Raw genomic sequence first — 12637 nt, 5'->3', positions numbered from 1 at the left:
TCAAAATTTATTACCCAACTATATTAAATTGACTTAACATTATATTGAATATATATATATATGTCAGAATTTATTATTCAAGCTGTGTTAGATTGAATTATTGACATTATATTGAATTATTTATTTATTTTATATCACACCAATTTCTTCGTGTAAGTTTATATATTTAATAATATATAGAATAATATTTTATGCACAAATAAAAATATATTATTATATAATTAGATAGTTAAAAATTAAAAATAAAATAACACCTAATTACATAGTAACATATTATTATTTATGTAAAAAATTATGTGTAAAAATTATATACACAATATTATTATAATATATATATATTCGAAAATTTGGAATCATCAGGAAATGGCATGGTGGTTGTGTGTGTTTGACTATATATATAAATGCTGTATTTCCTCTTCTCCTCACCCATCAAACGCTCTCTTACTTAATCTATATTAGTCGTCCACTTTCCAACATTTTCATTGCTCATACTTAATTCTATCATCAGATCTCTCTATCTATCTTGCAGGTATACAAATTTATATATCTTTTAGCTATTCTCTTCAGATTAACTTACTTCTCTTCACTCTCTCTATTTCTATATTTAGAAGTAACTGAAAGAATACTTTAATATCTGCATGCTGTTTAAACCACCTGCAAATTAACACAATCATATTATTGCATGCAAAAGAAAAGCAGCATATCATTATGTGGAAGCTGAAGATTGCAGAAGGTGGCAATGATCCATACATTTACAGCACAAACAACTTTGTGGGAAGGCAAACATGGGAGTTTGATCCTGAAGCAGGGACTCCTGAGGAGCGAGCTGAGGTTGAAGCTGCTCGTCAAAAATTCTACAAAAATCGGTTTCAGGTCAAGCCCAGTGGTGATATTCTCTGGCGAATGCAGGTATTGGTGCCCATCATTTATTTCTATTCTGTTTATATTTGCACTTGTGTCTCTCTTCATTTCTCTTTTCCTTTACACAATTCATCTCCTTTTCAGATGATAAGTCCATCTTGCATCGATATTACTTTTTTCATAGGATGAAGCTGAAACTGTCTTAATTTGGCACTATATATATATTTTTTTTGTTTTAATCACAGATGTGGGTTTAAAATAAGTAACCATTATTATTGATTTATCATAGCAACACTACAAAAAAGGAAGGTAAAGTTAACCATCTAAAATAATTAATTACACCAGTAATCCCGGTTATACTAATTAACCTGAAGTTGCTATATGATTCACATATCATTTTTTTATAGAAAATTTTTACATATGGTATCTGTATATATAATTAACTACGTAATTATATTCCATTCATAAATTATATAAGATAAGGTTTTAAATATTATCATCTTAAAAATAGAAGATAAACTCATATTACCCAATAATGTATTACTTTGTAAATTTGTTTGCCATTTTCCCACATATGTGACATTACTGTTAATTTCCGGGAAATGGCCATCAAGAACATCGTTATTTATTAGCAATAGTAAGAACAAGAGACGAGTTTGTGGCAGAAAGTTCATAGAAAGTTATGTTATTGGGGGTCTCCGACTGTTTTGTCATTTTCAGAGAAGGTAAAAGATCAATAACTTGTTAAGCTAAAAGATGGAAGAATTAAAGCTTCACTTTAAAAAATTATGAGTTACTTTACATGTAGCTAATACATACGAACTCAAGCCAACCTCTATCTCATTCACGCTGATTTTGTTTCCCCATTATTTTCGGTCCATTCTTCTTAGATGACATTCACAAACCTCCATTTTCAAATGTCAATTAACCAATCATGTTAATACAATCTCTAGCTTTGTATTTTATGTCCAATCCGTCTTGCTCATCACCACGTAAATATGTATTTGTTTATTGAATAATTAATTTTCCGTTCTGAAAAATTTCAGTTTCTTCGGGAAAAAAATTTCAAACAAACAATCCCAGCTGTAAAGGTGGAGGATGGGGAAGAAATAACGTATGAAACAGCCACAGTCTCGTTGAGGAGGGGGGTCCATTTCTTCTCTGCTTTGCAAGCCTCCGACGGCCATTGGCCAGCTGAAAATGCTGGTCCTTTGTTTTTCCTTCCTCCATTGGTAATTAGATAGTACACTGTTTGTTTACAACAGTATCTGAAATTTTTATTAATTACATGTATCTAAAAAGAATTGCCCATATGCAGGTGATGTGCACCTATATAACGGGGCATCTTGACAGTGTATTTCCAGCAGAGCATAAGAAGGAAATCCTTCGATACATATATTATCATCAGAATGAAGATGGTGGGTGGGGATTACATATTGAAGGCCATAGCACCATGTTTTGTACGGCTTTCAGCTACATCTGCATGCGTATCCTTGGAGAAGGACCTGATGGCGGCGAAGATAATGCTTGTGCTAGAGCTCGAAAATGGATCCTTGATCGTGGTGGTGTCACTCACATTCCTTCTTGGGGAAAGACTTGGCTTTCGGTAACCACATCACTCTATCTATATATTAACTTCATTAATATGTCATCAATGCATATGCATTAATTTATCTTTTATCTGTCGTAGATACTTGGTGTGTTCAATTGGTCTGGAAGCAACCCAATGCCTCCTGAATTTTGGATCCTTCCATCATTTCTTCCAATGCATCCAGGTTAGTTTTGCATCATTTTGGATTAAGATTTTGATATTAATTGTTTATTTATTGGTTTATAAGTTTGATTCTTCACAAATGCAGCCAAAATGTGGTGTTACTGTCGCATGGTGTACATGCCAATGTCATATTTATATGGCAAGAAATTTGTTGGCCCAATTACTTCTCTCATTCTACAACTGAGGGAAGAGCTCTACATTCAACCTTACAATCAAGTTAATTGGGGGAAAGTACGCCATTTATGTGCCAAGGTGAGGTTATAATTGTTCACAGACATATATATATATGCTTGCTATTTGTGTTCCTTTCTTAATAGTTAATATATATATAAAATTGAAAATTGTTATAATTGCAGGAGGATCTTTACTATCCCCACCCTTTGATTCAAGATTTGATTTGGGACTGTCTATATATATTCTCTGAGCCTTTTCTTACACATTGGCCTTTCAACAAGTTGATAAGAGAGAGAGCACTTCAAGTAACAATGAAGCACATTCATTATGAAGATGAGAATAGTCGGTACATTACCATTGGATGTGTGGAAAAGGTCAAATTGCAATTCACTAGATATGCAAATGCATCATTTCTTTTATTCTGTGTATCCATCTATCTAATTCTTTTGATTGAATTATATATACACAGGTGTTATGCATGCTAGCTTGTTGGGTTGAAGATCCAAATGGAGATTATTTCAAGAAGCATCTAGCTAGGATTCCAGATTTCTTATGGGTTGGTGAAGATGGAATGAAGATGCAGGTAAATAATTAATTAATTAATCAATTAGTGTATATCACCGAATTCAATGAAGTCTAGTTTTGATTTAGCATTGATGAATTAATTCCATTGTTACAAATGAAGTCTAGTTTTGATTTAGCATTGATGAATTAATTCCATTGTTACAAATGCAGAGTTTTGGAAGCCAGGAGTGGGATATTGGTTTTGCTATTCAAGCTTTGCTTGCTAGTAATCTCACTGATGAAATAGGGCCTGTACTCAAGAGAGGACACGAATTTATCAAAGCATCTCAGGTAATTTAACATTTAATAAACCAAACATTAGTTCCATTGAATTTTCCTTAGAGTTAATGATTTTACATTTTATTTGTAAATTAAGGTGAAGGACAATCCTTCTGGTGACTTCAAGAGAATGTATCGACATATTTCTAAGGGATCCTGGACTTTCTCTGATGGGGATCATGGATGGCAACTTTCTGATTGTACTGCTGAAGGTTTGAAGGTATTTATAAACTTATTCATAAAATTATTGACCAAACAAAGAAAAGTTATTTATTTATTTTCTTGTATCTCACCGTAGATATATATTGTCTCTCATTTTGTTTAGTGTTGCCTGTTTTTCTCAATGATGCCACCCGAAATCGTTGGGGAGAAAATGGAACCTGAGAGGTTATATGATTCTGTTAATATCATATTATCATTACAGGTACACATATATCATTAAGTTCTCAAACAAATTTTCTCATGCATACATTTCAAGGTTATATATGTTTTATGTTTTTAAATCAGAACAATAATTCAAAGCTCCATTTTTTGACTCCCTACAGAGCAAAAATGGAGGTGTCGTCGGCTGGGAGCCAGCTGTAGCCCAAGAATGGTTGGAAGTAAGTTTTTGAATCTACATATTGATATGACTTTGCTGTGTTAAATATTTCTAATTAGTTTGTATGACAAATATATTAATGACTGGCACTTACGATGTATTTTGGCTTCAGTTGTTGAATCCTACTGAATTTTTAATGGACATAGTGATTGAGCATGAATATGTTGAGTGCACCTCATCAGCTATGCAAGCTTTAGTTTTGTTTAAAGAATTATATCCAGGACACAGAAAGAGAGAGATTGAAAATTTCATCACAAAAGCAGTTGGCTACTTGGAAAAAGTTCAATTGTCTGATGGTTCATGGTAAAATTAATTATTATTAAGTTTCTTAAAGAACATATGCTTGATACATATTTTTTCATTGACTATATTTATACATATATAGGTATGGAGATTGGGGAGTCTGCTTCATATATGGTACTTGGTTTGCACTCGGAGGACTGGCAATAGCTGGCAAAACTTACAACAATTCTGTAACTGTGCGTAGAGGTGTTGATTTTCTTCTTAAATCACAGAGAGAGGATGGTGGTTGGGGCGAGAGTTATCGTTCTTGCCCAGAAAAGGTATATATTTGTGTCAATTGATTTCTTACTGTATTACAACGTACTAAACATATGTACTAATTTGTTGTCCTGGGTATTTAGAAATACATACCTCTCAAAGGAAACAGGTCAAATTTAGTTCACACTGCATGGGCTATAATGGGTTTAATTCATGGTGGACAGGTTAGTTTCAATAAACCGCTAAAAAAATTATATTTTCACGTTTAAGCACCAGGATAAATTTTGTACTATTTATGTTTTTATGTGATTGTTCTTTGGATTATCAGGCAGAAAGAGACCCAACTCCTATTCACCGTGCAGCTAAGTTGATAATTAATTCTCAGCTAGAAGATGGTGATTTTCCCCAACAGGTACAGTTAAAGGAAATGAAAAAATGGGCACATGTTAAGTTCAAATGTTTCAATAAATAATTATTGAATAAATGATGTAATGCTTGCAGGAAATTACAGGAGTGTTTAAAAAGAACTGCATGTTACATTACGCAGTGTATAGAAATATTCACCCATTGTGGGCTCTTGCTGAATACCGAAGGAGGGTTTCGCTGCCTTTCCAAGACTAATGTTCAAGGAAATCAATACAGAAGCAAGTTAATTACTGTTGGAAAATTGGCTCTCTAGATCCCGCATTACATCAGTCTTTTTAGGTTCAGTTACGTCTTTTAAGTTTCTTCTGGTACTCATAACTTTCTTCCCATATACTTTGCATCAGAGAAAGTGAGCAATCTTTTCGAAGTGGATCTGGTGTTGATTCGACCCAAAGCTCAATCCATCTCGACGAATTGAGGATGCCAATGTGAAATTGAAATTTTCCTTTCATTATCTAATTCAATTAAAGTGTATTATTACGCGCATCTATTTCGAATGTATAAATAGATATATATTTATGCATATTATTATGTGATTGGATATTACTTTATCTTTAATTCAAAATAATCTAATTACATAATAACATCCATATGTGTATATCTATCTGTGTACCAAAATTAAGGACGCATAGTTTTTTTTTTTTTGTTAATTAAAACATATTAAATACAAATTGGAATAATATATAACAAAATAAAAATGCATCCCTATGGCATGGTGCATGCCTTTCCGACAGTTAGAATTTAATCGAATCTAATCAATTACAAAATTTTACAATAATATTAGTATTATGTCATATTGACATTATTGTACTTGTTTAACCGGATTGTTGAATCATGACCTTGTACAAGTTGATTCAATGATTAGCTTAAATCAATTTAAAACTTTTGAACTAGATTGGTCATTAGGTCTTGATCGAACTGATTGAATCAATTGTTTCGGTTTGAGTTTTGAAATAGAGGAAGTCAGAAGCATGTGGTCTTCATTCTTATCTTCAAATCTCCACAAAATCCAAAAATAGAAAAAAGCGCTAAATTTATGAAGACGAAAAACATTATTTCCTGAAGTTAATGTAGCATACCAACTTTGTAAAATGTGTTTCAAAGTTGATTTGAATAGGAGAATATAACTATTCAGGCGTGGCAAAGTACATAAGCTTCCCAATTAAGGTTTAAATATTATTATTATTATTAACTGTAATTTGGCAGTCTTAAACTCTTGATAATAACAAATACTCCATTTGATTTGTGGAAACATTGGGAAAAAAATAAATTAAAATGTACAGAGAGAAAGCTAGATTTATCTTCTTGTATTGGTATCTTTCATAAGCAACAAGAGCTTAGATAGCTTTTGTTTAGTCTGTACATTTTTAATTCTTTTATTTTATTATACCTTTTAAGCCAAATTTTTAACTTCGTATCAGTTTTATCCTCGTGCTTAATCTTAGAATTTTAACTTCTTAAACTTGAATGAAATCAGACTCGAACTCAAGTTAGAAATTATGCATTCCATGGTTAGTTCGAATTTGGATTGAATTCACACATGGTTCATGGTTCTTGCAGCATAAATGTTTACCTATAAACATCTGTTGTTGAAAAGAGAAAATAAAAATCTCACAAGGACAAAGAAAAGAGGCAAATGTGTGCACAATCACATGGAATTGCTTCCTGTAACAAGTTAATATCGTACTATTAAGATCTCGATAAGAAAACTACCTTTAAAATTTGGGAAGGCGTAATCTTGATGACAAGTCCAAGGAAGACATCATCATCCATAGGTATATGGAATAGAAGTGAACAGTATTGTCAACAAAGCAAAAGCTATTCCATGGAATGAATGAGATGGCTAACAAAATAATTTTATTCCAGTATTAAATTATACAGTTCTTCTACAAAAATTTGAACAGATTGAAAAGCACACCCCATGAAAAAAATTAGAAAAAATCACCGGGGATAAAAAACCCAGTGTTAGGTTCTTTCTATGCCTCTTCATATACAACCAAACGCTGCAATTTATACTGCAACTTGTTTCTCGTACAAATTTTAATGAGAAGGCTCATCCACTTGACTTTGCCAACAGCTTCCATACGCTTAACATTCCGATTCCATCACCGGTGAAAATGAGGCCATCAGGACTAATCTGAATGTCTCTGACTTCATGTTTTGACAATATCCTCGCCCTCTCAGTGAACTTATGCCAAATAAAGGTTGCAATTTGTTAGCCAAAAGGAAACATCTATGTCAGCTAGTAAATTATTCTTATACATTAAAGAAGATACTCACGATGGTAAATCATATAGGTGAACAGAATTATCGTTACAAGCGCATAACAATACTGGTTGTCCAGAATCATTCAACCCACAAAGCGCAGGCACACCCTGTAGCAAACATATTACAAGAATACAATCAATTAATGAACTAAAACATCAAAGCTACTAAAGCCACAGAGAAGGAAAAAGATGGAAAGTGGGAGGTGGTATATTTTTATTAAATCCTAAAACTATAATGCATCACATATAATAGACCTGGCAGCAAACATACAAAGTAGGAACTAGAGTAAAGAAGCGTAACAGTTCAAGTGTGGAAACAAATGCACATACAAGCAAAATCATACAGTAGAAAAGAAATGATTACGAAACCACATACATGCTTTTAGTTGTGTATAGGTTACTTCCAAGTTGCCTCCTGCAACACCCCAAACTTTTATAGTCTGGTCCAATGAACAGGATAACAAAAATTGATCCCAGCATAGAAGAGACATTGGTGCATCAGTATGACCATCTAGTGTCATAATAGACTGTAGAGTGTCAAGATCCCAAATCTAGTTTAAGAAAGGAAGACAAGAGAGAGAGATTAGCACATCAGGAAATATGTATAACTAAAATACAAGTTAAACAAAAGTTCAACATCAGATGCATGTTAAAATAAAATTTTAAATAGAACGCATCAGCTCAATGCCATGATGTATGCTCCAAAATGAAAAGAGTAAAAGCATCAGCCCAGAACCCAAAGAAAAAATCAATAACAAGAAAAATAAATTATCCCTATCAGAATCCCATGTTAATTATATCTATCATTTTGCAAATGTATAAAAGTATAAAAATATCAATTATTATATAAAATTTAATCTATTTTTAATCTGTAAAGGTTAATGCGTATCCTCTGAAATATAAGAGATTGATCAGTGAAAACTACTATGAAATCCACTATAAACAGAGAGAAATAAGATGAAGGATACTTTTAGAATGAAAAATATCATTTGCTTAAAACGGTAAAAGTTAAGAATTGTTGCCGAAAAAGGTTTATGTGATAAATCGGCTGTCTATTTTAATTAATTTCCCATTTGGTTATCGATAGGACATGAAATGTTAAAAAACCAATACATAGACTGTTGTATATGCATCACTCCGATTAGCATTTAAAATTATTCAATAATTTAATCGGACTAATTTTTGAATTAAAAATTATATAAAAAAAAGATTATTTGAAAAACTGATTCATATACTAATTTAAAAATATAAAAAAATCGATTTGTCAGTTCAGTTATTGGTCTGTCTAATTTTCAAAATCGATTAACTGAACCAAATCAAATTTAAAAAAAGTTGAATAAAGAATTAATAAAATATTGAACATATTTTCAAAAAAATTGAAAAAGATAAAATAGAATAATTCTTTAAAAAGACTCCCACGATATCAAACAAATAAATTATCATAGTATTTCCAATTATTTGACTTTTATTTTTCCTTTTGGCCGAAGGACTTATTCTCACCCAAAGTATTTCTTTTTTTCAAATTCTTACTCTTTAACTTGGAAAATTTATCAACTCACCCATAGACAATTAAGTATGTTAGTTTTAAAGATAAAATCATCATTTTATCTATAATATTAAAAATAAACTAAAATTTCATCTCTTTTCTCTCTTTAAACTCTAAAACCTAACAATTTTTTATTATACCAAGTTTTAAAAAATAATATTTGCCTCCATAAGGTTTAGTTTTAATTCTCAGCGACATTCTTGGTGCCATTGCTGGCAGCCTTTACCTCTCGGTTCATCCTCTTCCTCTCCAATGGTATCTCAAGCCAGAAATGTACAGTTAAATGAATTTGAGTTTGATTAAATGAATTTGAATTGAATTGAGTCATACTGAATCTATAAAAGAATAAATTTGAATTCAAATCAAATTTGAAATTATGAATTCGAGTTTGAATTTGAATTGGTTTGAATGATGCACGTCGTGTTAGAAAAAATTTTAGAGAAGAAAAATATTTTAGTTATTCTGCAATGAAGTCAACGTATCTTTAAACTCGAATTGAGTTGTCTTATAAAAGCTTTAGTTTAAGTTTGATTTGTTCATACCAAATATAGATCCGAACTTGAGTCAATTGTGTTGGAATCCATTATAAAAGACGTTTGAAATAGTATTTTAAAATTATAAAGTACGTCAAATTATCCATCAAAGCATAGATTTTAAGTAGTAGCATGTGCTCATGTGATCCTGCTTCATGTGTTAACTTTGGGCAAAATTGTAATATAGGTGCATTCTCTCTTGTAGTCTACTTCTTTCTTAGTTTCTTCCTGGGCTCATTTATGTTATATAAATGGATGAAGTTTTATAAACTTCGTTATCTTAAAATATAGATGTGAAGATTTTGGATAGAATATATTTACCGGTCAACATTTTGAGGGAATGTAAGTTTGATTATTTTCCATAAGTAAATGTTTGGCTGTGCTCATAGCAACTTTGGTGATGTTTTATTGTGAATGGTGATTTTTTTCCTATATTAATTACATTTGCCATTTCTCATACAGGGGGAATGAGAGCTGGCTGTTCTTTTTCACTTCTTGAGGTGATAGTTGGTTGTGAGGTGGAAGACAAGAAGGTAAGTTCTGAAGGTATGGATAACGATCTTGTTGTTGCTAGAAATAGATGTGAACATTCAAATCAAGCATATATACTCTTACAAGTAACCATCTAATTCTAATTAATTATTCTTTATTGCTCAAGGCATAAGCTTTAATAGCAACTCCAATTTTAATCTTATATAGGTATATATTTATGTGTGTTATTATATGATTGAATATTATTTTATTTTTAATTCATAATTATCTAATCGTATGATATTATATATTAAATATATATTCATTTATATACTTAAAATAAATATGCATAGTTTTATGAAAACAAAATAGTCACAAATTATACAACAATAAAAATCGACGTCCGAATGTTCACATAAAAATAAAGTATATATGAACATACATACAACATGATTAGAATGTTTACACATTAAAACAATACATGAACAAAAAATTTTATAATTTGCCAAATGTATATATATAAATTTTTTTTTTTAAATTATTGAATTATTAAATTGACTTGTTGAAATTATATTGAATTATTTATTTATATATATTATGAAACTTGGAATCATCAGGAAATGGCTATATATGAGTGCTGTATTTCCTCTTCTCCTCACCCATCAAATGCTCTCTTACTTAATCTATATTATGTAAATTTACTTTTACCAAAATTAAGGCAAACAATTTTATCACAGTAATATCTAATATTGTAATTTAAGAAATCTATACAAATCGATTTTGTCTAGACAACAAAGGTTTGAACGAAAAATTTGGACTTTTTTTTTGGATTTCATCGAATCTAAACGTCATCAGTTGAAGAGAAAGTGCTAGAGAGAAAGATATCGCTAGGAGAAAGAGAGATCGACTGTCGTTTGCTAGAAAATAGCTGACAAAATTTGAAACCCTAGGTAAGAGAAAAAATGTCACTTTTTAAAACTAAATTTAAAAAAAAAATTGTTAGTTTTTTAAATAAAGAGAGGTAAAATGATATATACTTTTATTTTTTAAAAACTTAATATTAAATAATGATTTTACTTTAAACTATAATTGAAAATTTTAATAAAAATTGATTCATATGTGAGTGTTTGGGTTTTTCAAAGTTGAAGGGTGAAAATTTGTGATTTCACTATACCTTGAGTGGGAACAAGTCACCTGTTATACAACAATGAAAATCGATATCCAAATATTTATGTAAAATTCAAGTATACATGTGTGCACATTAAAACATTCTATGTACAAAAAGGTACATAATTTACTAAATATATAACTCTCTCTCTCTCTCTCTCTCTCTCTCTCTCTATATATATATATATATATATATATAAATGTCAATTTAATATAGTTGAATAATAAATTTATAAAATTCAACTATATTAAATTGGCTTGACATTTTATATATATCAAAATTTATTGTTCAATTATATTAAATTGACATATCATATATATATATATATAAATATATATAATGTCAATTTAATATATATATATATATATAAAATATCAATTTAATATATATATACATAAAATATATTATATTATTCAATTATTTAAATAATATCAATAATTCAATTTAATATCACTTGCTATACACTAATGAAAATCCACAACACTATATAATTACCTCTCTCTCTCTCTCTCTCTATATATATATATATATATATATATATATATATATATAATATATATATATATATATAATATCAATTTAATATAATTGAATAATAAATTTATAAAATTCAACTATATTAAATTGGTTTGAAGTTTTATATATATCAAAATTATTGTTCAATTATATTAAATTGACATACATTAATTATATATATATATATATCTATATAAAATGTCAATTTAATATAGTTGAATAATAAATTTATAAAATTCAACTGTATTAAACTGGCTTGGCATTTTATATATATCAAAATTTATTATTCAGTTATATTAAATTGACATTATATATATATATATATATATATATATATTAATTATTCAACTATATAAATAATATAAATAATTCAATTTAATATCACTTGTTAGACAACAATGAAAATCGACATCCAAATATTCAAGTAAAATTCAAGTATACATGTCTACACATTAAAACAATTTATAAACAAAAAAGTTCATAATTTACTAAATATATAATTACACCTCTCTCTCTCTCTCTATATATATAAATAATGTCAATTGAATATAATTGAAAAATAAATTTATATATATATCAAAATTTATTACCCAACTATATTAAATTGACTTAACATTATATTGAATATATATATATATGTCAGAATTTATTATTCAAGCTGTGTTAGATTGAATTATTGACATTATATTGAATTATTTATTTATTTTATATCACACCAATTTCTTCGTGTAAGTTTATATATTTAATAATATATAGAATAATATTTTATGCACAAATAAAAATATATTATTATATAATTAGATAGTTAAAAATTAAAAATAAAATAACACCTAATTACATAGTAACATATTATTATTTATGTAAAAAATTATGTGTAAAAATTGTATACACAATATTATTATAATATATATATATTCGAAAATTTGGAATCATCAGGAAATGGCATGGTGGTTGTG

The 12637-nt window shown here is 29.2% G+C and overlaps 1 protein-coding gene across 1 annotated transcript; it reads left to right on the top strand.

Annotated features, from left to right (window-relative positions):
• The first annotated feature begins 380 nt into the window (after positions 1-380).
• LOC123213322 (beta-amyrin synthase-like) lies at positions 381-5751 on the top strand. The gene is made up of 17 exons (XM_044632726.1): positions 381-529; positions 692-909; positions 1908-2093; positions 2180-2467; positions 2552-2636; positions 2721-2887; positions 2992-3183; positions 3279-3392; positions 3545-3664; positions 3750-3872; positions 3978-4076; positions 4198-4254; positions 4366-4556; positions 4639-4816; positions 4898-4978; positions 5083-5166; positions 5256-5751. Exons 2-17 carry the CDS (start codon positions 709-711, stop codon positions 5373-5375), a joined length of 2286 nt encoding a protein of 761 aa, XP_044488661.1. The 5' UTR covers positions 381-529; positions 692-708; the 3' UTR covers positions 5376-5751.
• Positions 5752-12637: the final 6886 nt, after the last annotated feature.

Source organism: Mangifera indica, chromosome 4, assembly GCF_011075055.1.
Source record: "Mangifera indica cultivar Alphonso chromosome 4, CATAS_Mindica_2.1, whole genome shotgun sequence".
Taxonomy (NCBI): Eukaryota; Viridiplantae; Streptophyta; class Magnoliopsida; order Sapindales; family Anacardiaceae; genus Mangifera; species Mangifera indica.
This window is presented reverse-complemented; position numbering and strand designations above follow the sequence as displayed.